Source organism: Parus major, chromosome 3, assembly GCF_001522545.3.
Source record: "Parus major isolate Abel chromosome 3, Parus_major1.1, whole genome shotgun sequence".
Taxonomy (NCBI): domain Eukaryota; kingdom Metazoa; phylum Chordata; class Aves; order Passeriformes; family Paridae; genus Parus; species Parus major.
Genome location: NC_031770.1, coordinates 56,453,826 through 56,479,871, shown reverse-complemented (window position 1 = coordinate 56,479,871; position 26,046 = coordinate 56,453,826). Strand labels below are relative to the sequence as shown.

The 26,046-nt window shown below is 42.0% G+C and overlaps 2 protein-coding genes across 6 annotated transcripts in view; one reads left to right on the top strand and one right to left on the bottom strand.

Moving 5' to 3' along the window:
- Nucleotides 1-702: 702 nt before the first annotated feature.
- Nucleotides 703-9,844, bottom strand: NUP43 (nucleoporin 43). The gene is made up of 8 exons (XM_015623284.1): nucleotides 9,725-9,844; nucleotides 9,216-9,338; nucleotides 8,870-8,947; nucleotides 7,790-7,967; nucleotides 6,061-6,196; nucleotides 5,034-5,185; nucleotides 3,032-3,154; nucleotides 703-1,784 (listed from the first exon to the last, which is right to left on the bottom strand). Exons 1-8 carry the CDS (start codon nucleotides 9,842-9,844, stop codon nucleotides 1,570-1,572), a joined length of 1,125 nt encoding a protein of 374 aa, XP_015478770.1. The 3' UTR covers nucleotides 703-1,569.
- A 6,543-nt stretch (nucleotides 9,845-16,387) lies between these two features.
- Nucleotides 16,388-26,046, top strand: part of PCMT1 (protein-L-isoaspartate (D-aspartate) O-methyltransferase) — a 36,080-nt gene continuing 26,421 nt past the window's right edge. For 2 of the 5 annotated variants that reach the window (XR_004496402.1, XM_033512768.1), the window contains exon 1: nucleotides 16,409-16,538. Coding sequence is in view for 3 of the 5 variants with exons in the window: in XM_033512768.1 (XP_033368659.1) it covers nucleotides 16,484-16,538 (55 nt within the window). In the remaining 2 variants the exon portion in view is untranslated. Of the gene's footprint in view, nucleotides 16,539-23,162; nucleotides 23,182-26,046 lie in introns of those variants that run through there. The other 3 variants (XM_015622387.2, XM_015622386.2, XM_033512767.1) reach the window with 3 other exon arrangements.

Below are 26,046 nucleotides of genomic sequence, written 5' to 3'. Positions count from 1 at the left end.
CGGCAGCGCCCCGTGAACCCTGCGCGCCCGTGCGGGGCTGCCGTACGCACAGCACAGCCCCCGCGCTGCCGGGACCGCCTGGCTTCTCCCGGACCAGTGCCCGTTTTCTAACTTTTATTATTCCCGTTTTCTAATTTTTATATTCCCGTTTTCTAATTTTTATATTACCGTTTTCTAATTTTGCTGTTTTCTTTTAATGGGGCGGGGGGGGGAGGGGGGAAGAAAGCTCCGCCGAGCTTCGTGTTTCGGCTGATGCCCGAACGATGGACACATTACAGACCAACAGGAAGGAAAACACACCGGTTAGAACTCGGAGTGATCCATTTCATTTCCATCTTTTGCATTTCAAATAAATCGGGAAGCAAAATTTAAGCTGCTCGAAGGAGCTCATTGGCGACTCAGTACCTTGCCCTGCAAAGGGAGGACCGCCCTGTCCCCATCCAGCTCCTGCAGCCAGACGCACACGGAATGTGCATCAGGTAAGGCGTTCTGCCACTGCAGATCAGGCCATTCGCGCCGACGTGCATTAAAGTACACTCGAGAATGGTTTTGGTGGAAATGCCGCGTAACACCTCATAACCAACCTGTTCCTGCCCAAAGGATGGAGGTTTCTCCATCCTTCAGATTCAATAGCCAGGCTCAGTCCAAGTAAATTCCTGCAAGCACATCTATTCGAATTATTTTACTAAATCAGACCACTACTCTTGTGCAAAACTTTTTATTAAAAAGAGAAAGGGTTCTTTGTAACAAAAAGCAGGTACAATGCTAATAATAAAATTAAACTTTTCAAAGACTTCATCTGGTTAGATGTGACTTTTTGACAAAGACTATGTCTCCAGTTTAGAAACTCTTATTCTTGCACCTGAAAACACAGCCAACACATCTGTCAGTTATGACTTCTTAATTATAAACCCCACTTTTCTGTTGGGGAAATTTACTGGTGCATTATCAAGTTTTAACATGCAGCATCCATGATGAAGCTGTAAATAATTCAAAATAATGCTGCTAGAATGCTTAGATTCCTATAGAACCTTTCACATTTCATAGCTTTAACAGTTTTCCTTCCAACTCTCATGAACTACCATTAAAAGTTATGTTCCTTATATATATATAAAAAACTCAGCTTAAAAAAAACCCCATCTCTCTCAGGTGGCATAAAAAAGAATTTCCATGAAGCCCAAGTTTCGCTTTAGAAACAATACTTGAAAAATACCTTTACAGGGAAAAATAAAAATTCAGGGTTTACCTTTCTTCTGTTTCTATGTGCATGTGTATTATGGACATCACTTTACAGCAAAGATTTTGCCCTTAGTGACTACTTTCCTGCTTGTCAAAACCAAGCAGGCAGCAGGGAAGAAGTGGCATGTAAGCTTGCTCAGTTACCCATCCTGGAGCATCAAGTGACAGCTGTCAGAATGTGAAGTACCTCACTTCTTCCACAGCACCAGGACCAAACGGAGGCCTCTCCCACACACGCCAATAACAGACTAATGAGTAGCATTAAGAATGAACCTGACATTTCCCAGTAGTTGAAGCTGGCCAATACTTCAAAGGGATACTGCAGTCACTTCATGCAAAAAGTTGTCTGTTCACATAAATAGCCTCTGCGTCAGTACCGTATACCAGGCATGGTCCTAGAACATCTAAACTATTCACAGACAAAGTCTGATTTGGAATCAGGTTGGTGATTTCCATGCGGTCTTTGGTCGGATCATTGCTTAGCCAGGCACTTACTACAGACTGGTTAATGGTACTGTGGGAAAGATAGGCAGTGCTTCTTCCTCCTGAAAGAAGGAAAGAGGGAAGACAAGGAAGTAAGTTTCAATTTAGTTTATATATTCTCAGAATTTGGAGAAACACAGTACACATGGGTCAGACATAATGGAAATATAATTTTACATTAAAGTCAGTTTTCAGATTAGTTGAGATGCTGTTCTTGGGTAAATTAAGGAAAAAATAGCTTAAAAAACCAAGTACTTGAAATACTTACAAAAATTTTCTACCAGTTCTACCCTCAGTTATGACAAATACATCATGACAGCTATTATCTCATCTCACTGACCAGACTGTGTAAATACCTGCAGGTTTCTCTAGCCAGATACTAATGGAAGGATACAAGAACACAAGTCTGTTCATAGAGTGTCTTGCTCTATTTGGGGTTTTCAGCTTCGCTTCAATATCACTCCCTACTGCTCCTCCTCCCTACTTACTCTGCAGCAAGTGACATAACTGTATTTGACTTTGAATTTTTTCCGCATAACATTTTATGTTCAAATTGAAGTCTCACACTGTAAAAACTGTCATTCAGCATAAGATTAGCAGGTGTCAGAAGTGATGCTGAAGGATTTGTATCTCATGTACTTGAAAACATGCAGAGTCCAACTTGAATCAGTAATCCTTTAATTTCCACAGATAAAATTTAACTTTGAATGACAACTTTGAGGCTAAAGGCAGCAGGTGACATCTGAAAGCCTAAAGTGGAAAGCACTTAGCAGTCTTTGTGATTAGAATGTGAAAATAAATGCTTATATTAAAAATCAGTATCATAACTTTAAAATCCTGCTACTATGCCAAAAAGATCCAGTTTCATTTACTTAAAGTTCCAATTATTACCCTGAATTGTAAACTCATATTACTACTATCTTATTAACCTATCCATTATTTTTGCATTCTAACTTAGTGCAACTCTCTCAGAGACTCAATGATGTCAGTTAGGCTGCCTCTGTTTCTTTTCTACATACAGATGATTTTTAAGTGAACACAGTCTAACTTTGAAATCATACATGTGCCCTTTCACACAGTGGTCAGAGGGTAGGAGATTAAAAAAACCCAAACCAGAACATGAAAACCCTTGCACAACTGTTTGCTGTATAAGTAGTTTTCCTCAAGTGCCTATCAGAACTTGCTTTCTAAGAAAAGAAATCTGTTTTTAATTTTCTGTATTAGGATTGTGTTATTTAGTCATGTGAGAACACTGTAATGATGTTACCAACTGACAAATTCAGTGCAGATGGACTTCAAACATCCTTACCTTGATGAAGAAAAGATGGTTTTTCAGATACGTTTGAGGAAGTATCCCAGTGCCAAAGAGATCCATCTTCAGAACACGTAAATAAATGATCGGGGTCGGAGGGATGGAAGTGAACTTCCCACACTGGAAGTATCAAACAAAACCACTTCAGAATAAGTTTCAAGTACTTCAGTCAATGCATTTGGATAGTTTGATATAGACATGCATTTACAAGAACCCATGTCTCCATCAAAAACTTTCATTTTTAACTGTGTGTGGGTAGGAAACCCAAAGCCTCATCCTAAGTTATATACTGCAGTTTTCCCTCTTCTGGCAGAGGGAAAGGGGGAAAGAAAAAAAATAAAAGAAAAAGACACTATTTTGTTGCATTTTCAGTACTGTGAAAATTGCTGAAGTCTTATCTGAATTCAGGCATTCTGCATACTATCATGTCATCTTCCCTGCTACTAAGTTTAAATCTGCACATAGCATGCATTCCTTCCCAGGACACATATTATTTTGTGTCTAAATACTGCAACTGCAGAAGATATTTAAGTCAGTAAAATTTAATATCAAGAAATATTTTTACTCCTTTAATTTAATTATAGCATCAAATCAGAAGATTTTCAGCATAAAATTGATTGCTGTCTTATTCATGTAGTTACCAGGAAAGTGAGCTGTTTCAGCACTGTGGAGTGGAGACACCAAATGAATGTTGACTCTCCCCTTTCTTCCTCATGTTTTCAAGTTTGTTAGTGTCTACACTCTGCTTATACTCTATCTGCCAACTCTGCATCAGCATCCATGACTATTTATATACCTATCCTGCTAGAAACACAGCCACTCTGATCAAATGCATCCAACAGCTCATTACAGAATTGCTTACTAAGTCCACTTTTAGTTTAGATAGAGTTCACTTTTAGGTAAGAATGGTTTCCTATACAGAGAAGCAAGCCAACTAGATGAAAACACATGGAGTAGTAGTAGGTATCCTGGGAAGAGTAGAGACGAAGGAAGTGAGTGCAGTCAGAGTGAGGATGGCCAAGGAGAAGCTGGACCTGAACCTGGCAAGGGATGAAAAGAACAGAAAGGGCTTCTACAGGTATGTCAACTGGAAAAGAAAGGTCAAAGAAGGTGTACACCCCCAGTAACCAATACTGGAAAACTGGTAACACTGGACAAGGACAAGGTTGAGCTACTCAACAATTTTATTGCCTCAGTCTTCAATGGCAACCTCTCTTCCCACACCTCTCAAGTGGGTGGGCTACAAGACAGGGTCTGGGGGAGCAAAGTCCTTCCCACTGTAAGAGAAGCTCAGGTTCATGATCACCTAAGGAACCTGAATGTACATAAATCTATGATATGAATCCCAGAGTCCTGAAGGAATTGGATGATGCAGCTGCCAAGCCACTCTCCATATCTGAAAGTCTATGGCAGTCAGGTGAATTTCTAGGGGACTGGAAAAATGGAAAGATGGGAACAAACCCATGTTTAAAAATAATAGAAAGGAACACCCTGAGAACTACCAACCTGTCAGCTTCAGCTCTGCTCCTGGGAAAAACATGGAACAAGTCCTTCTAGAAACTATGCTAAAACACATGAAGGACATGTGAGGGACTTTTTACAAGGACATGTAGTGATAGGACAAAGGGGAATGGCTTTAAACTGACAGAGTAGGTTTAGATTAGGTTGTTAGAAAGCAATTCTTTACTGTGAGGGTGGTGAGGCACTGGAACAGGTTTCCCAGAGAAGCTGTGAATGCCTCATCCCTGGAAATGTTCAAGGTCAGGCTGAATGGGCCTTTGAGCAACGTGGTCTAGTGGAAAGTGCCTCTACCCTTGGTAGGGGAGGTTAGAACTAAGTTTGCTTTAAGGTCCCTTCTAACCCAAACCATTCCATGATTCAATGAAGTAGCAAGTATGTGATTGTTTTCTACCACAGTCACAACGACTTATTTTTACAGAAATCAGAAACTTCTCTAAAATGCCACCTTCTTCTCCCTGCCTCCATTTCAGACACTTACTTTCTGCTTCATGAGCATTTAGCAGGGACACTGGCATGGTACCCTGCCTGATGTCCCATATACTCAGCATTCCATCCTGGCCCCCTGTGGCTACAATATGCTGCTGATTGGGATGCCTGTCCACACAGTGCAGTGGAACTCTGTCACCTGCCCTGCAAAGAGGAAAAAACAAAACAACCAAATAACCCAAACATTATTTTTTTTTATTTAGCTTCTATTTCCCCCTTATTAATCCCTAATTCACCATCAGGAGCATTGACAAGCAAGGTACCAGTAATGCCAGCCCCTTCAATTCCTGTAACATCTGACCACCCGGGGCTGAAGGCACACGACATCTACTGGAAACCAGAGGTATGACAGTAACGTGAGGCTACAATCGGGTTCCGTGCCCTATGGTACACATCTGACATCTACACAGCATCTGACAGCTTAATAGGAGTGAGAAGCCTTACAGACAAATAATACTCTACATATACTAATAATAATACTAGTACTACTAATAATATTCTGGTGCATGATATAAAGACTGCGCACTAACAAAATCAAGTACCTAAACAACTCTATGAACAGCAATGGGAATTATTATACAGACAACACCAGGATTGAAATCTAGCTTGTTTTGTTTTCTCACAGTACCTTTTAAGGCATAAAGTTACCATTCAAATACATTCCAAATGCCAGAAACCTTACATTAAACCTATGGAGAAAAGCAAATATAAACAGGTAAAGAATTTGGGGTTGAGGATTGAAAGTTTTTTTCTCAAAAAAGAGAAGTGTCCAGGTGTAATAGTCCCTCAAAACTTAAATCATAAAACAGACCTGCTAAGCATAGTGCTGAGTAATAGTGGTTCAGCCACTAAGCAGTCTGCCTTTGCTTATTTAAGTACCAAAGAGGTTAAAATCCTTAAAAAAAAAAATCAGTAATTTACCATCCTGTTGTTAGGAAGCTATTAGGAAAGATTTGAATCAGATTATATAAAAGTAGCACATGCTTTTCAGTAAATAAGTAAAAAAGTGGAGGTCTTACAAAGAAAATATTTGAGATGGCTCATTTCTTTGCTGTCTGAGGTCCCATATTTTTAACTGTCCAATTGAATTTACTGTCAAGATCTCAGATGTGCGAAGGAAAGTCACCGCATGGAGTGTACTGCTGTCTGCATTTTCTGCAAGAGATGAGGAAAGCATTTAGGTAAACCTATGGAATGCTAATCTCCATTTAATTGCAACAAAATAACTCTTAATAAATAGAACACAGCTGCTTAAACATGTGCACAACCTCTGCAGTTTCAGGGTCAGAGACGGACTGGTATCTGCAAATACCCTGTGAAAAAGGAGCCCTTGCTTACTGTATGAAACACTGAGACAAATCTGTAAGAGGACGTATTAAATTAGCTCTGGTGACTACAAACCTCCTTGTTGATTTGTGGGATTTCTTTTTGTACTTCATAGAAGAGGAATCAATTCAGCCAAGTTCATGGCTCTCAAAAGTTTTATTTAATATGATCAGCACCTACTGACAGGAAGCAGCTATGGAGCTTTTCATAATGGAGCTCTAAACACAAGAAACAGTAGCTCTGGCTAACAGCATTAAGCAGTTTTATAAAGAAACAATTCACCAACTTTTAGTCCTTTTCTGAACTGCCAATGTGGTATCAAGTTAAACACAAATTATGCTGTGCTTGTTAATAACTAAATAACAAAGCCCTTTTTTTCAGGTCCTTTTCTCCAGTGCCTCTTTCTGACAGAGTAATTTACAATGTCAAACAATTCACAGCTTTGAGGTGAAACTTTTGAGGCCTTCTGAAAAAGCAGGCACTATTGTCTAGTATTTCATTTCTGTTACTATATATGAACTTTTCATCATTATAATGATGAGGTAACTTTGTTAAGTCTACTTTCACCTCAAATATTTTAAAATTATTTCTGTAAGCCCATACTGAAAATGTAGGCAAATTAGTATCTTTCTGCATAAGATGGAAACATTTCCTTATAGGAAGACAAAAAAGTTACACTGATGCCTGGTTACAGATATTTGAATTACTTTTCTGTCTATTGTTTAAGTTAAAGCAGAGGGGAAGAAAAAACTCACCAGAACACCATTAAAAAGAAATGTTAGATTACTGAATACTGAGGTTCTAGAGGATTTAAAGTTTTATGACAGAGTAACACTATGTGGTTTAGCAATGATACATCCTTATGGCTTCAAAAGATTTTTACATAATCTCTAAAGATTTTTTTTTTTTTCCTTACCTTAACTGACTACAAACCTATGCACTTTGTACTGTACTCTTAAATCCACTAAACAATAACAAAAATACCAAGGCATTCCTTTTTGAAGGAATGGAACAATTGAATAAGGTACAATAATTCTTTCTTCATGTTAAGGATTCAGCTTAGTGCTTGGGAAATGTCAAGGTGTCATTGAATTGGGAACCAGTAAAACAGACTGCTTACACCATAGAACTCCATCCTGAAGAACATGAGAGCATCTTCCAAGATGTTCTCTCTCTTGCCTTTCCAACTGTAATTGTGAAACCATGAACTTACAAATACCTAGACAAATATAGAAATATATCTGAAATATGCTTCAAGTATTTGAATTCCGGAGGGATATAGGAATAATCTGGATCACACATGTTCAACCTGGACTACTGAAATCAATACTTAACTAACCTTTTTGTTTTGTTATAATAAGCTGAAAACCAAACAACCCCCTCCAAACCAGACTTATTTAAGAAGACAGATATTTCACATACCTATGATTCTTACTGCATCTTTTTGGTCAGCTCTGAAGAGATTTATTCTACCATCTTCTCCAACAGTGACAATTTCTGGGTTGTTGCAGATGACTCCGGTACAGGCTGCTCCACCACAAGATGTGTCTTGATCGACATGATAATGGGCTTTCTCCCACTGGTGGCTGGCAGATAACGTCTAAGTAGTAACCAGACATGAAATGATGGTCTTAAATAATAAACCTGATAGAACAAAGCTTCCAGAATACTCACAAAGTCAGAAACAAGCTCCAAGAAAGCCATGCTATTTAAAGGAAATTAGAGCCTCCTATACAAATGCGGATCAAGAAATCTAAATTTTCATCAACTTTAAGCACACAAAAATGAAATGTTAATTATTTCTTCTCTGAACCACCATTTTCAAATGACCTAGCAATTAGAAATAACACTACTGACTGTAAAATGTCTTTTACTAGGCTGATCTCTTCGATATTTCCCCAGGACAGGGGAAAAGAACTGAGGCCCTTAGAAATTGAAAGGTCAGATTCAGATCTTGATTGCAAGGAACTTAAGTTTATTTTAGGTACTACACCAAATTATTAGCTGACATTCACCTGTACTGTGTCATTTTGAACATAAATAAGTTATGCATTTATTTCCACAGATTTATAATCAAAGCAAAAGACTACTGAGTCTACATATCTTCCTTCACCTAACACTCATGAGAATTCATTCATAATTTATTAGAATTGAACAGGAGTCATTTAGTTCAAGAATACAAAAACTATGATAAGGCAGATAAAAGTCCATTAATACCTACTGCCCCAAAACACTCGAATGTCTTGAAGTATATTTTCAATGAATGGGCGGTTTGGTTACTGACACAGACGAGGAGACAGCCCAGTCTGTCTCACTCTGGAATCTAGTTTATGTAGCATGCATGCAAAACACTATTTTCTTTCTCCATATGTGTAAAGTCAAAGCTTTTTTAAACAGACTTTAAAAATAAATTTATTTTGGTAGCCTGATATTTTTTATGCTAAGATCAAAGTCACCTGTATTACAGAGAATAGCGTCTTAAAGCCAGTGAAGGTCACATACCTGGTTATTTTGATGATGACGGAATATAGTTACAGTTCCTGTTGATGAGGCAACCACAATTCTCTCTTGATCCAAAAACTAGAGAGAGATAACAAGCATGCTATTAGTCAATGACAGTATCAAAGTGATAATTTTGATCTTAGAGTAACCTAAACTATTGGTAGGTAGAGGGGAGGAGGGGAAAAAACCAAACACACAAAAAGCAAACCCACAAAACAACATTGATTGGTTTTGTTTTCTTCATAAGAATTTTTTGGCCAATCTCATCATTTTGACACTCTCACTTAACTTCTCCTAAATGACAAGTCCTTAAAAAATACGGATCTACTCAACACAACTATTTTACCTGCATATCCATAACATCACCATTGTGCTGGATGTCACACAGCAGATGAGGTTCTCCATGATATTCACCATTGAGGCCCGCATTTCCAAGGTCGCCAGCAGACCAGAGGGAGATCCTGTTATCCTGAACGGAAACGATACCCCATTTATACGAAAATGCTTTTGAAAGTACCTAGCAATAAGCTTCAGCCAGGGAAAGCAATAGGCTGCGGGCTGCGCGCCGCTCCTGAGGAAGCCGCCGCCGGCCGGAGGGAAGCGCTTGCCCAAGGGGATAACACTGCCGTGCGGCGGGGCGGCCCCACGGCTTCCTTGGGGACGCGAGCACCGCATGGTCAAGCGAAGGGCGGGACTGCCGAGCCAGGCAGTGCTCACGGCCGGCTCCGGCCCCGCTCTCCCGCACCAAGCGGCGGAGGCGCAGGGGATCCAGGTGGCGTGGGGTGCCGCGCCGCTGCCCGCCCCGCGCCCCGGAGGGAAGGTCGCGCCGTGCCTCCGGGCCCGCCCGGCCGGTACCTCGTTGTCCCAGGAGCCGGTGGCGAAGAGGTCGGGGGGCTGGAGCGCGGCGACGGGCAGGGGCCGCCAGCGCGTCCGGCTGATCTTCTGCGACACGAACTTGGCGCTCACGTCCTCCATGGCCGCGCCCGCCCCGCGCCCGCTCCCGCCCGCCCCGCGCCGCGCGCGCCGATTGGCTGCGGCGCGACGGCGAGCGCGGAGGGACAGGCCGGGGGCGCGGCGGGGCGCGGGGGCGCGCGCGGGGCGGGCCGGGAGCGGCGCTGAGGCGGCGGCAGCCCCGGCGTTCGAAGGAGCCGGTCTGGAGCCGGCAGCTGCCTGCGGTTACCGGGACGGGACGGGACGGGACGGGACGGGACGGGACGGGACGGGACGGGACGGGACGGGGCTTCGCCCTGCCTGCCCCCTCCGAGCCGCTGCACCGGCGCGTATCGGCTCGGCGTCAGTTGCAGGTCGGGTGCGGAGAGGAGGAAATACAGGAACAAGAGATCGTGCCGCTGTGTTATTGCTGTGTACCTGTCTGCTCGGCTGGGCCGCGTCCGCCGGAACGCTGTGTCCGTGTGTGTCACCTTTGCATGACGTGCACCGACTTCTGTTTTCTCAAGATGAGTGACACAACTATGCATTTCTGGTCTAGATCTGTTTTTAAGTATGCCCTGCTTTCAGCTGGGGCAGAGTTAATTTCCCAGTAGCAGCCGCAGCGCTCTGTTTCGGATTTAATGTGGGAATAATGTTGACAACACACTGATGTGTTACTTGTTGCTCAGTGGCACTTACCCCAAGTCGAGATCTTTTCAGTCCTCGCTCTGCCGGTGAGCAGGTGGACAAGAAACCAAGAGGGAGCATGGCCAGGACAGCTGACCCAAACTGGCCAGAGGGATGTTCCATACCATAGAATATCACACGCACTGTGATAACAAACTGGGGGGCAGTGGCCATGAAGGACCAATTACTGTCCAGGGACAGGCTATTTATCTTCTTTTATTTAAATTATTAAAGTTATTAAGAGATAGATTATTCTTATTTCAACCCATGTTTTTTACCTATGTTTTATTCCAATTATCCTCCCCATTCCCCTGGGGTGGGCTGGGGGATTTGTGGGGCTTATGTGACCAAATATTTGCCTGGTACTTGCTGGCTGAGGTTAAACCATGATAATGTACTTCCAAGTGATACTCTTCTTGCTCTGACAGATTCCTACCTGTACAAAAATAAGCAGATTTATTTTTTTTTTTTATCCTAAATGGTATGTTAAATTAAAGAGGAGCACACATGTACTTCCTTTCTAGTATTTCTAGTATTATTGAGACCTAAACAACTATGCAATAAAAAGTTCTGAGGTTAAGTGTAAAATTAAAGGCTGACACTGTCACGTTGTCAGTTATCATTTCAGAGGATGAGACTATTGGTCCAGTCACTACAGTCCAGTAAGGGACTTTCTCATTAAGACTTTTACAACTTTGTTTTCTACTGCATTTTTTTCCACAGCTGATGCTGCCAGGTCTCAGAGGTTCTGTCAGATGGACTTAACAGTGGCTTGGACAAATTTTCCACTCTGTTACTGCAGTTTGCCTGCTAAAGGCATCTGTCGGATTTCCTGTATACAGCACTTTTCAGTTCCATATCAAGTCTGCTATGCTGTTTTGTAATCTCTCAGATGTGCTACCAAACCAGGGATATTTTATGTGCTTTATGCATCTTTTGAACTTTATTTAACTTTTTTTTTTCCATAATTATATTCAGCAGAATCCCACACTGAAAGTATTTGAAAAGCTGAATGATACAGTAGTCTACTACTTAAACATACAAACATACCTTAAAACAGCTTTGTTGTGCATGGCAATAGCATTGTTATTCTACAGTAGCAAATGCTCCTGGCACCCTTTATTAAGCTGCTAACAGCAGTTCTGCATGTCACTGTCAGCTCCAAGCTAATTCTTATAACACTTGTGAGAAATATCAATAGGCAGCCTCAGAATACAGGTACAAACCAGATAGCTAAAAGCTGAAGAGAAAACACTTTGGGATTATTGAAAAATTTTATTAGGAAAATATTTTTGTGGCTTAGTTTGTGATTTCTGTGTGTATTTTTTACCTTGTCCTTTTGGATAATTTATTTCTTTGCTCAGGAATGCTTGTCCAAAAGCATTCGGGAGGTATTAATGGAAGTGAGTTGGACAAACAGGCTTATTTTCACTTAGAGGAAAAGAAGAGACACAGTTTTTCTTCCCTGTCCTACATTTTTTAAAGAAAATGTTGGCAGCATGTTATGATGGAAGTGAGAACTGTGATAGATTTAGGGCTGCTTTGCAAACCTTCAAATATATTCTCTGTGCTTGATCCCTATGAAAGATGTATACTGTGTTAGTATATCATTTCAGTGTAATGGCAGATTTAAATAAACATATAAAACACAGAAATAAGCACCAGGGGAGAAAATATGCCTCATCTAGTATTTCTGTGGTTTTCAAAAAGGATGTTAAGTCTAGATGAAGCTGACTCTGAGTATTGGGTCCAAACATATCAGCTGAGACAACAAGGAACATCTATGCATTACCCTTAAATATGGCTAAAGTTAGAAGTGTGAGTGAAAGGGAAGAAAACTGAAAGCATGCCTGTCTCTGAGAGAAGGTAGGGGGCCTGAGAACAAAGGCACTTACTAGATCAGTGGTTGTAATAAGGCAGGATAAAGCTAATTCTGAACTGGATTTGTTTATAATCTGCTTTCCTCCAATCATCATTGAGCAATATTTAAAGATGACAAAACAATGTTTACAGCTGGTAAGAATTCCTGGAGCTGTGCCCAGTTCATTCTCTTGAATATTACAATGCAGGGTACTGCAGATCAGATGTATCAGCAGAGGACCCAGCCCTGAGTGCACTCCTAAGTCTTGTCCTTGGCTGGGGCTGCCATCTGGGCTGGGGCACCCTGCTCTTGGCCTGAGCTGTGTTGTAGGAGGGCCTGTGCTTAGCCATGTTGCCCAAACTTGGTGGCTGACTTGACATGGGGCCTGACTTTGTCACGGGGCCTGACTTGTCACTTCACTTGATAGCAAAACCATTTCTGTCCCCAGCCCTCCTCTGCTTGCTTTGCTAGGACGCTGTGGGATGGCATATCATCTGGGAGGTCTCATCTGGAAGGCTGACCTTCCTTCATGAAGGGGTCCCAGTTCTGTTGTTCCCTAATAGGGAAAGTCACTGATGTGACTTGAATCCTTCTCACCTCATCTTTGAGTGCAGAGCTGTTAAAACATGGATGTGGAGTTCAAAATAATGTAAACTTCTGAAATGATAATACAAAAGCAAGGTACACACCAAACTGGCTTAAGCTTATAGGAAAAGAAATGAGATGAAGGAGAGTGATTAAGTTAAAAAACAGAATGGAGTCAAGAAGAGGAGGGAGTGTAGGTGTAAAAGCCAATTAGCGTAGGGTTTGGGACATAACTGCGGAAATGTACAGCAGGAACATTTCACAAGGAAATTTCTACTTGTGGTATGCAGAAGCAGATGGGAGCAGACAGTGATGAGCAATTTTTCAAATTCTTTCTAAATTCAAAGAATTTTAAAAAAATCCAATGGACTTATGAGGTGGGAGGGAAGGAATGAAACAGAAATAGTAGCTTGGAGGGGTTTATATATAAATGTATATAAGTACAGCTTGAGGATTGGGATGTGGGTGAATGTGCCGCAAAGGAAGAAGAGCCGATGTTCTTACAGTTAGTGGGATCTTCGTGTCAGAACAATCATATGGTGGCCCACTCTGGCTGCTGGCATTCCTGTGTCTTGTCCCTAAGGGGACTGTCCATGCAGCAGCTCCCTGGAGAGTCTAGGGAAATGGCTCTACATGTGGAAAATGGAAGTTCCTGCAATTGACAGTGGGCATCTAGAGGCCAAGGTGCTCACACTGGTTTGGACAAGTGAGGGGGAGTAGGATACAGAAATCCTGCATGTCAGAGCAAATGGAGAGGTTCCACATGAATGATGATGGCCAGAAAAAAATTAATTTTATTATTTCTGTTGTATTTCACTCTAGTAAGGAACATCTATGTTGCTTTTAGTTTAGTCTCAATGAACGTGCTCCTAATAGGTTTTTAGAATGGACTTATGACTTGGGATTGTGGAACTGAAAGAGTTAGGGACTCCTATATTTGTTTACTGCATAAATGGGTGCATCCTGCCACTACTGGTGCATCTTAGCTTCCCAGGGCCCTTTGAGGCAACTTGGCTTGTCTTAGAGCTCCTGGAAGCCTGCCAAGCCAAATGCTATTTCCTTCACACATGCCTGGTATCCATCCAAGACACCCCAGATATTGTTAAGGAAGGCCCACACTTGTTTTAATTCTCTGAATACTCATGTCAAGAACATGGCAAATAGGTACATTTGGTCAGAAAGTGATTGGGCAGGACTGCAAACTCCTAAGAGAGATACGTGGGCTTTCTCTTGGTGCTCTGTGACAAGCCTAAGCCTAATTCAAGCTGGTCCTGGTAAGCAGTATCAGTTTGTATGTAAATGGTTTCTGTTGTGATTTTGATTTCCCAAGGGGGTAAGTATCCCTGGAATGCTTTTAAACATGGGCCAGCTATTTTCTTGCCAACAACCTCTCTATGTGAGAGCAATGCCATTTGCTAGCAATCTGACAACAGCAAATGTCTTGCATTTAAAACAATTAAGTATTTCTGTGCTGTACTTTTACAATGTCTGTCTGTTCTCTGTACTTGCTGCCCTTTGGGAATTCCACTAAATCCATGGCTTCTTTCCTTCTCTCTCAGCCCACTGGGTGTAACAGGGAGACCTTTTATATTCTGGGACTGGCTGGGAGCCTCACACGGATTGCAGTTGCCAGATCATGCTTAGGAGAAGTTAGATGGAGAATACAGACTGAAGCAGGGGATCTGTCTCCAGGATTAAAATAACCAGATGGGAAGTGTATGGATAGGATCTGATATATACATTGAACAATTGTCAAGTATGCCCTGGACTGGCTGCAAAGTAGAGAAGCAGATTCCCACCTTCACCTCTTCACCTGAACCAGCAATGACTGGATGAAATAGATGTGTTGTGTGGAGCTGGAACTAGTTCAACCCTCCCAGCTAAGATGGGCTCCCTCACAGAAGACAGAATCTGTGTAATTTCCCTTAGGCTGTGTCTTTGTATCAGAAATGCTTCTAAGAAACAATATAATATTAGAAATTTTATCTGCCGGATTATGCCTTATTTTTCCCCATGTTTATACAATATACTATTGATAGGGCAAACCTATCCATAGTTATCTATCCCTATTCTCATGTTTCAAAAGCCAAGACCTGAAAACCTTGCTGTCTGGTATCATGTAGATGAAAAACCTGTGCTAGTGTGCCTGGTTAAGAAAGGAAGTGCTGTAGAACGATTCCCAGGTGGATGAAGCCCATTCACAGGGACCAGAAGGCTGCAGAAACACAGAAGTCACGGCGCTGACAGTGCGTTCCCAAATTGCAAAGGTGGTATATGCTTTCTCTTTAAACAATAGAAACGTGTATAAATAGCAGGTGGCAAATGAATATTTGCGGCAAAATTAATCATAAAGGAGATTCAGAGCAGGAAGAAATGCTACATGACTGTATGAAGTGAATTCTCTGGTTTTCCTAGTTATGTTACTGGCTGTGGGAGAATCCGAAGGTGCTACTTTTCCCTTAGGATTGCTACTTCATCATGGGCCTATCCTGGGACAGAATAAAGCCCCATCGGCATTTACTAAAGTCCGAGCTATTGTCTTGGGCACCTTTTAAAAGGAATTTTAATTTGTAACTTTGTCCTACGCCATCGGCATTGAACCGGTGGATGCTTCTTGGGGAGCGTCCAGCCAGCCTTACGGCTACGCCAACACTGCATATCCTTCCACTCCGCTCCAACTCTCGCGTTGTTTCCCGCGTGCGGGTCGCACCCGCCCTGCCCCGTCCCCACCGTGCACACACACGGGACACACTCGGGACACGCAGCTCCCGCGCCACCTGACCAATGGCAGCCTCCAACACGTAGGCCTGGCCCGCGCGGGCTGGCCTCGGCCAATGAGCGTGCCCCATGCAAAACACCGCGCCGGGAGACGCCGCTAATTGGCTCCGTCGCAAGGGCGGCGGGTCGCGCGCTGGGCCGGAGCCGGGAGCTGGCGGCGCAGCCACCGTGATAGGGCTCGCCAGCCCCGACACCGCCTTCTCCGGTACCCGGCGTGTACCGACTTGTGTCACGGGAGCGGCTGAGGCCGCGGCAGGGAGGAAACTGTGTGCGCACCGAGATGCCGTTTCGCTATCTCATTCATTAACAGAGCTCCTAAGTTCACGTATCCGCGCTCCCAGACCCGTCCAGCCCCGCCGCCGTTTCTGAGGCGAGAGCAGGACTGGGGGTCCCGCCGCCAGCGCGCGATCCAGGGCCCCGGCAACAAATCGCGGGCCGGGAGCAGCCGCTGAGCATCCCCGCCCCGGCGCGCGAGGATCTCCCCACGCGCGCCCCTGGGCGCGGTGGGCGCGCATGCGCGGGGGGGGCACCGCGCGGGCCGGCGGATCGGTGGCGGCGGTGGCCGGGGCATGTCGGCCGCGCGGGGCGGTGGGCGCGTAGCCCCTCCCCTCGGCGAGCGCGCGGCAGCCGCTGCGGCGGCGGCCGCGGGAGGAGGCGGCGAGGAGGCGGCGCCTGTGTCGGCGCTGGAGGTTGTGTCCTTCCTGGGGAAGCTGCTGTGCGCAGTCGCGGCGCTGAAGGCGGCTCTGTACCTGCTCCGCAGAGTGTGCCTAGCGATGGCCTGGAAGTCGGGCGGCGCCAGCCACTCCGAGCTCATCCACAACCTCCGCAGTGAGTCCCGAGGCGGGGGCGCGGGCGGGCGGGTCTCCTGGGCTGTGGGGCGGCCGGTAACGGCCGCCCGGTGACCATTAGCGATCGCGCGCTCCCGCGGCGCCCACCCGACCCGCCGCCAACTGTCACAGGGAGCGGCACCGGCGCCCGGCCGCGTGTGTCCGTGTTGTCCGTCCGTCCGTCAGTCCGTGTCTGCCTGTGCGGGTCTCTGTGTCCGGCCGGGGGTGTGTCCGTGCGTGCCCGGCTGCTCGGGTGGGGGGTGTGTGTCCGGGCGGCGGCCGGTGTCGCAGGGCGGGCCGGGCTGTTGTTGCGGGAGGCAGTGCGGCGGGCGGGGTGGCGCCGATGGCGGTGCCGGAGGGGAAGCGCCGTGCGGCGGCCGTGGCTGTTCCCTACTCGCCGCGTCCCCCCCGTCGCCGGCCCCGTTCCCGCCGCCTCGTCTTCGTCTGTCTTGTGCGAGCTGAGGCGGGGCCGCGGCGGCAGTGCCGGAGGGCCCGTGATCCGCCGCACGCACCGGGATCGGCGTCCGCCTGGCTTCCCTCCGGCCGGCGGGACTGGTGGTGTCGGCAGGCGCCCTCCGGTCCTTCAGGCCCGGGCTGAACAACGCAGCAGGAGCCGCCCGGGTTTGGGAAACGCGCCGAAGAGGCCGCGGCTGTTTGTGTTGGGTGAAAGGGGCGTGTGGCAGCAGTCCCTCCTCCCCCTCCCCGGTGGGGTCCGGAGCGGCTCCGCTAGAAGGGGTGGGCTGGGACCGCAGGGAGAGGAGAGGAGCTGTCGGGTTGCGGACTCATGCTGTGACAGCCGAGCTCTGCGGTGGCTGCCCGGCACTGGGCGCTCCCTTGTGCTCACCGAGGGTTTGTGCTGTCCCCGTGCTGAACGTGGAAGGTGTTGGGCGGGCGTTTCTTCGCCGATGTACTTCAGTACATCCTGAAGTCTGCAGGTCCTGAGAGGAGGGACAGACGACACCTTCTATATTGGGAGCTTCCATTTTTCATATTAGAATGGAATTAACTTCTCTTAAATATACTTACAGTGTCTCTCGTTTCTGCTCCTGGCCTTTTCCCTTCCTCTTCTAAAGTTCGTGTCCTAGACATAAAAGGATGTAGATTTGGACCCTGTATTACGGCAATTGTCTCCTATTTTAGTGATACTACAAGACCACAGACAAGTTCAGCTGTGTGGCCTCCTCGTTATTCTGGTGTCATAGGAGAATCACCCTTGTTGCTTTCTCCTTTCTCCTTTTCTCTGCTTATGTTAGATCATCTGATCCTGTGGTCTTTTCCAGTATTTTCTTCTGTGAACTGTCACATTCAGCAGAATAATACATGCTGAAGTGACTTTCAGCTTCCCTGTAAAAACAACTAATTATTGTAGAGTTTCATTGTAAAAAATTCTGTTTAATAAATAGATAATAACTTCTCCTGTGACAAGTGTTGCAATGCATTTTTTTGTTTTCTTCTGCAAGTGAACGGGCTAGATACACTGTTTTAGTGAAATACTGTTCTCTTACACAGCAGGGGAAAACTTTCTGATGTAAAAATCAACATTAAGCTCCATAATACATCCAAAAAGCAATTATTATCAGAATAGTCTATGATAATCAGAACCTGAAGGCAAAACCTGTTTCTTTGTTGCAGAAGACAATGGCAGTTTTTCAGCACATGGAAACTGTTTAGGACATTGCGAATAATGATGACAAAGCTGAAAAAACATTGTAGTTAGTATACAGCAATAGTTCTATAGAAAGAGGAAAGTAAAATAGAAGCACTCAATATTGTAATCTCAAAGTACGCACTGATGGTAATTTCCTGGAAAATTAAGGTCTGTAATTTCTCTCTTTATTTTGCATATGCATGCCAAAATATTTTGAGGGGTGTTAAACAGGGAAGTAGTGGATTGGCAATAAAATATTGTGGAAGTACAGAGGCCTTTGATCTTGCAGTAAGACTCTGTTGTCAACTTCAGTGGGGACTCTGATCAGGGTGTAGGGTTTTATCAGTGCAGAGCAGCTGCTGAATGAAGACCATAATTTTCAAGTTAGAGTTCCTCAGGTAAGATTATACTTTTTTGCTAAAGTTGGGAACAGATTTAGAAGAAAGTACTGTTTAATGTGATACAATTCTCCCAGATATGTTTCAACAAACTTAAAAATTACTGGTTACAGAAAGACTAAAATGTTCCAGAGAATTCTTTTGGAGTAGTAGATTTGTCAATATATTTTCCCCTCTCTAAAACCAGCTGCATTTTACATTTACAGCATTGTATGCTAAAAGTAAGAATACAAATTGGATGAGATTAATTTGATGTTGTCCAGTGTTTGTCTTGTGTGCAAATTAGTAAATATGTGTATAATGTACTGAATATTTTGCATAACTTAAAGAAAATAATTCAGGTTGTAGTGACACAGTATGTTTTCTTCTGCAGCAAATCCTGCTAGAGAGGTTCTTGACCCTGCCTTTACGTTACAGTTCTTCTATTGACTATTCCTGTAGAATTGCTTGTGGGGAGGCAGTGCTGTAAGGCTGGGTCACTTTCTCATGACTTGTGAAACATCAAGATTTAAACTCCTCAATGTCTGTAAGCTGTTGTACTATTGTTAGAGAAGCAGTGAACTTGGATGTGGGTAAATGAGGGCTGGGGAAAATGGGAACTTAATAAAGTGGTTTTGCTTCCAAATAAAAACATCATTGGAAGATTCCTGTAGGCTTTGTATTCTTTTCCTTTAAAACAGCTATAGAGATTATTCTTCATTATAAGCTGTTTTGATAGTTACTAGTGTTTCTGTTTTGTGGCAGTAAATTTCCCCATTTCATGACATTTGCTTTACTGCTCACTTCACTGTTACCTTAACTATAGAAGTTACTATTCTATAATGGAAACAAGCATTGTGTTAGGGCAGTGACAAGTGATTTTGGGTATTTGCAATGCAGATTTAGGCAATTATTCTTTATAGGCGTTATTTTTGCTGTCCTGTCTTAAAAGGGACAAACTATTGAAGAGGGTCCTGGAACTTCGCATATTTTTCAGTGCAAATTTAAGGACAAGTGACAGAAGAATGTTGCAGTACATAGTTTTATTGTTTTGATTTTTAACTTCTTGTTGTATTGTAAACATTTTTTGCACTGTTAATTTGAGGCATCATAGATGCACAATTTAACATCTATAAAATAAACTTGTTTAAAACATGCTCTTTGCAACAAAAATGCTGTTATTGAATGTGCTGTTGCTATGAGGTGTTCAGCTGCTTTGTTGCAGTGATTCTTGAAAGTATGTCTCATATTTTAAAAATGCAATATTTAATCTGATGATTCTTTCTTCATTAAAGCCTTAAAACATAGAGTAATTATTTAAATATTTGCTTCTTCCTAACTGAAAATAGTTGAACATGTACCTTCAAACTTGAGTAAACTTCCCCCTAAAATATATTTAAAGTAAGATCTTTTAGCAGACAACATTTCTAGGAAATGCTCTCTAAATGCAGGTTACGGTAGGGTTGGAAGACACACTAAACACAGAAATAATGGCCTGTGTTTAAATAAATAACTCTGACAGGAATTTTTTTATTATGAATCTGTTATATAGAGTAGCTGAGGAAGGAGAAAAAGAATTGGTGAGTTACTTACTGTTGTCTTGATTGAAAGTCTTTTGATTCTAAATCTGTACTTTTTTCCTCTCTCTGTATCTTCAGCTATCCACTGATACATCACTATTAAATAATTTCATCTTCTGTCTTTCATACTTGGGCTTTTGCCAAGTCCTGTTACTTTACATGCCAACATCTTAGAAGTCAGCTTTTCTTTCCCACCTGAAGGAGAGAAAAATTGGTTCCCTGTCCAATTCAAAAGCAATCAAAGTTCATTATGTTTCTCATTGTTCCTTTTTCCTCCAGTCAATGTCATACTGGCTGTATGACAAGCTTGCTTTACTTATTTATCTGGTCATGTTGTGTCAATGGTGTTTTCATCACATATACCTGCTCTGGAATACACATTTTTCAGTGAAAGTGAGTTAACTTGGCTGTGGCTGAAGTTGTTAACCGTCTGTGGATTCATTTATTGTTACATTCTTTTACCTTCCTCATCTAATAAACTTGTGTCACAAAAGTTATCAGCTCTAATATACGAGATTCCATAGAATTTTGTGCCTCACATAAGATCAGATTCTTAATTAGTATATATTCAAATATTATAGGGGTCTGAGAATTCTATTTTTAAGCATGCTAAAGGTATTTCTCCAAGCGTTTTAATTATTTAGATGGTAAATAATTAAAAATGGCATCTTGGCATGCTTCATCATGATGAAGGCTTATCTGCAATGAATCTGCATTTTGGTGCAGATTTCTGGTTGCTGAGGACAAATCTCTTTGGGAACTGCCATGAATGGGACAGCATTGGATGTAGTAAGCCAAACCTAGGTTCAGTAATCAGTAAACATGGTTTGGTTTCGCTTATTTTCCCCTGTCATGTCTTTTCCCTTGGTTTAACCAAATCTCTTCTACATCTGTCTAATTTTGCTTAAGGAAGAGTAATGTAACTTGGATGAACACAAAGAAGGGGAACGATAATGGAAAATTAGACCAAATTTAATGACTTCCCCTCTCCAAGCACTTCTGCTGCCTGTTGTGTGTGTTCAGTGACCACCCTTTCCTTCATCATAAATATGTTGAGGCTTCAGTGACTAAGCATTGTAACTTATGACCAGGTAGTGAAATGGTTAGAAAGTGAACTATTTTTTTCAATTAAAAATTAACACACCCATTGATATGTTAATTTAAGAATATCTAAAGTTCCTTAAATTTAGTTCATGTCTCAGGTGGCAGACTTGTAATCTGTGATGCTATTTTTTGGAGCATTGAGATTTAAAAAAAAAATTGTTAGTAAGTAATTTGAATAATTGCCTAAAAGAGTTGTTGTGAAGATTTAAGTATTTGTTAATGATTTGCCCATATCAGTGAAATATTTTGAAGGAATTTCTACACTCTTGATCTTTTAAGAGGCAGGCCTTCAAGTAAATCAAGGCAGCTAAATATCCCAGATAATAGGAAATTATAACAGAAAGAAAGAAAACCCAACCTAAATTTAAGAAAATTTATCACATTTTATTGGTGTGTAAATTAAGATTGTGTTCTTTCTTAACTGGTTCTTTGTTGTTGGCATGTTTTTTTTTTCCCTACAGTTAGACAGGGTGTCAATGTAATGTTAAAAATATACCCATACTATCCCAGAAACTCCCAAAATCCAGTGCATCAAAATCCAAGTCCTCGATCATTCAAGAAAAACAGAAGGCATTTTTTTTTCTGATTATTTGCATCACAAATCTTTATAACGTCTAATAAACAATTTTAATTAAAAATGTTTGGTTCTTTTGCTGGATTGAAGATACATTTTTATTTTTGTATGTGAATATAATGGCATGGTATGATTTTTGTCCTGGTGGTCTAAAGCTACATAGTAATCCATAGCAAAATGGAAATGATACTGCAAATGTTTCCATAACAGGTCATTACTGCTCCATGTAGGCGTTTTAGAAAGAGGGAAACTCCTATGGTTTGGTTTCAGTATAACTCTAAGCTTTTCTTTTAATCCTACTGGTTTTTTTCATCATGATGTGGTATCAAGAGATCACTAAGAGCTACTGGAATGCTTAGAAAGAAATGTGTAATGTTCATGTTCTTTTGAGTGATTGTTTATGTGAATGTTATCCCTCAAAGTCATGTGTAGTGCTACATACCACTTTAAAGAAATAATTTTATTAAATTTTTTATTAGGTTAATTTTATAAATGTTTTAATTTTTAATTTAAATCACCAACATTTGGCAAAAACCAGAGTGAACTCTTTTAAAGCTTGAGATCAGTAAACTGTGGATTTCTCCTGCACTGGCTGACTTGTGAGTTAGATTTTAAAACTTCAGAACCTGTATACTTCAATAGTGGACTTGAGCACAAAATACTTTTAAGTGCTTGCACTGTTGAAATACAGTTTCAGAAATTCTTCATAATTTCTGTCAGTAGGACAGCTCTTTGTCATTTTCTCCCAAGAGTCAGGGTTACATTTTGCTGATCTTGTGATCTTCTTCAGGTCCATGTGGTACTAGTGCTTGTCTTAATGTAACCACCTTCAAAATAGCAAACTCTTCGTGTGGTCTAGCTGCTGGTCTTAACAGCATTGGCTTTTTTGAAAACTGCAGAGTTGTTGCATGGAATCTGCTCAGTAAGGTGTGAGATGTGCACCATCTGCCTTCTTTACAGATCTACTTAAACTGTAAGTTGTCTTGCCTCAAGCCTTACTGTGAAGAGTGTTCCCTGTCTATCTGTCTGATCCAGCTAAGTTTATCTTAACCTCTGATCATTTTTTCATCATGACTGATGATTGTTACCAGTCTGTATTGAACTCTTTAGTTTTGACTTTCCATGTGATGTGTAATTGAAGTTCAGCCTTCTCAAATCTTGAGGGATTGAGGAGTACCCAGAGGTTAAAGTCTCCTTCATCTGCAGGTGGGTGTTAAAGTTCATTGGAAGATGGGATTCTATGTTTATGCATGCTGAAACCAACCTAAAAGTTACTTTCTTCTTTCATGTACTCCTCAATGTTTCTTCATTCAGCTGCTGATACAGATTTAGATGAAATCAACATAACCATTATGATAAATGTGAGTACATTACAGAGAACTTCTATATAAATCTGTGTGCTAGAAGGCTGTGTTAGCAGGCCTTTCTCCTCCTCTGGAAAAGAAAATGGTTAATACCAACTTTGCAACATTGTCCGACAGTAGGAGGGGGCAATACAGCTGTGGTTAAAATGACTAAATTACATAACTGCAGACATTCAGATACACAAAAATGAATAGAAAACTCTTACCTGTTAGACCAAAGTGGATGGGTTGTTTTTGAAGGTGACTTATTAAATAGGGAAAGAATACTTCCTTAAAATAGAAGTGAAATGTTGACAGGTAAGTTTGTATTTAACTGAAGCTGGAGGCTGTATACTAGTTTGTTGTGTTGAGCTTTATTATTTATATATAATATATATAGTAAGTTTATTATTCTTGTGTTGTTTTACCTCTGCAGGTTTTGAGTAACATTTAAATAGTAATTTTATTGTTATCATTATTATTATTCCCATTATTTTTAGTTTCTGTCACTTCAGAATTTTCATGGGGCTTGGTATTTGCGTTTCATTCCTGGACTGTTAAGATGAGCTCTGATGGACTCTTGCTTTCCTCAGTCTTTCTGTCATCTTGTCTCTGAACAATTGACTCTCAAGTGATTCCTTCCAGTGAGCTATTTGCAACATCCTGTTTGGAATATGTTTGGATATTGTGAATTCAAATCACAGTGACAATAGATCGGCAGCTGAATGTTTGAGGCAGATAGCTCTTAAATAATCATCAAAGCACAACAAGTTTACATATATGAGTGGTATAAGAAACACTTGTTTTCAAACACCTAATTTCAATTTCTTTAGCATGAAGAGCTTTGTATGTTTTGGGTCAGTGTCCATTATTGGATCTTCGGGTGCTGATGCACTACTTCTTGTTTTAAGTGCTTTCTTTCATGCTTTGCAGTGAAGTCTTCCTGTGCTCATTACTTAAATAAAATTCTATTAACTGAACCACATTCTTTCCCATCTTTTTTCTTCCTCTGCTCAAACAAAAATACACTGACTTTAAAAGTGTCAATTGATCAGGTGCTTAAAATCAACAATTTTCACATTGCTTGCAAATCAGGATGTGGCTCTGTTCCAGCCCATTCTCCTCTGGAAAGCTGCTATCTGGTTTGCATAGGTCAGGTGGAGACTGTCATTTGACACTGTCCTGCACTACATCCATGTCTTTAAAAGTGAGAGGCATGTATTAGACAGATGGACCATTTGATAGGTAAGGCTGGGTGGTAGCATTCAAAAGAGTTGTGGTCAAAAGCTCTATGTTCAAGTGTAGACCGTGACGAGTGGTGTTCCTCAGGGGTTCGCACTTGGACTGGTGTTGTTTAACATCTTTGTCATTGACATTGACAGTGGGATCAGGACAGGAATTGCACCCACTGCATGTTTTTGGAGAGCAAACTGTCCTGCATCAAAAGCGACGTGGCCAGCAGGGCAAGGAAGGCAATTCTGCTCCTCTGCTCTGCTCTGGTGAGACCCCACCTGGAGTGCTGCATCCAGCCCTGAGGCCCCCAACACGGGGCTCCAAGGAAGGAACTAGTTGAGCTGTAAGAAGAAACCTTTGGTTTCTTCTAACCCAAACCATTCTATGATTTGTCACATCAGTAATCTACATGAGTGAGTCTTCTGTAACGTAAAGCCATATGTGCTTTGCATAATGCCTTCAGACCTCTGTATGATTTTAAAATATCACTGTTTTGCTGAAAATTTGTTTTCCTAAGTGAGGTATTCTGCAGTGGTTATGGGGAAAATAATCTAAGAAGCTGAACTATGTAGATGCTGAAGTAGTTACACAGTAAATGGTTTTCGGATCTGCAAGAGCATTTTTTTAATACGTAAAAAGTCAGCCACAGGAGGAGTTTGAGTAGGTGTTACGGTTTGTGTAGTAAGCTTGTGTGCTGGATCATGTGGCAATGACACATCCTCTTTTCTGATTTGGAAGCCAGTGTTGGTGTAAATGTTGACTGCTAGTATTTTATGGTTTGGTTAGAAACGTGTTTGATCAACAGTCAGGATACTATCAGTGAGGCAGGCAATTCTTTGAAACAAAAGTACTTCAGTAGTGCATTTGTTGCTAAATAAAAGACAGAATAAAAAGATAGGTTGTTTACTTGTTGCAAGTCCATGGTGGCTTTTCAGATTGTTCTTGCTTTGCTCTCTGACAGCCAACTGCCCAGTTTCCCAGGTTACGTTCAACCGTGGTATATTCCCACCTTCAAGTCCAAGGACTTCTCTGAGCTCTTTTCCTGTTTTCATGGTGTTATTTGTGGAAAAGAGGCAGACCAGAGAGAGTTTTCAAAACATGCTCCAATTATGTCAAGTTGTCATTGCCACAGCCTCTGTGCAGAGTAACTCTTGAACTTGGCAGGCAGTGCTCCACTGTTAAGTACTTACTTTTCGGCTTCAGCCCTTTGAAGCTTGGAAGTTGTGCTGATATAACTCTGTTTTATTTGAGTTTACTTTTTATTTCAAGCTGTCAGTGTGTTTGTGTATTATCCTTTGCTTGTAAACATTTTAATATCTGATTTGTTTGCAGTACAAACTGATTATCGATCTTGAAACCCAACAGTTTCCTCAAGGAGAGTTTTCTCTGCACATTATAATTGGAAAGGATATTCTACTATACATTAATTGTGAATTATTTTCTTGCAATATACAGATTCATTTTAAGATTTAGAAAATGCTTTTAATTAGCATTTTATTAATAGTTAATTTATTGTTGATTGTTTTGGTTTTTGGTAGAGATGGCATGAAATTAGAATGTCTTCTTTGAAATATAAGCTTCTATTACTGGCTTCTTTAGGGGATATACCTGTTTTCTGGACTTAATTGAGCATTTGACAGAGACACATTT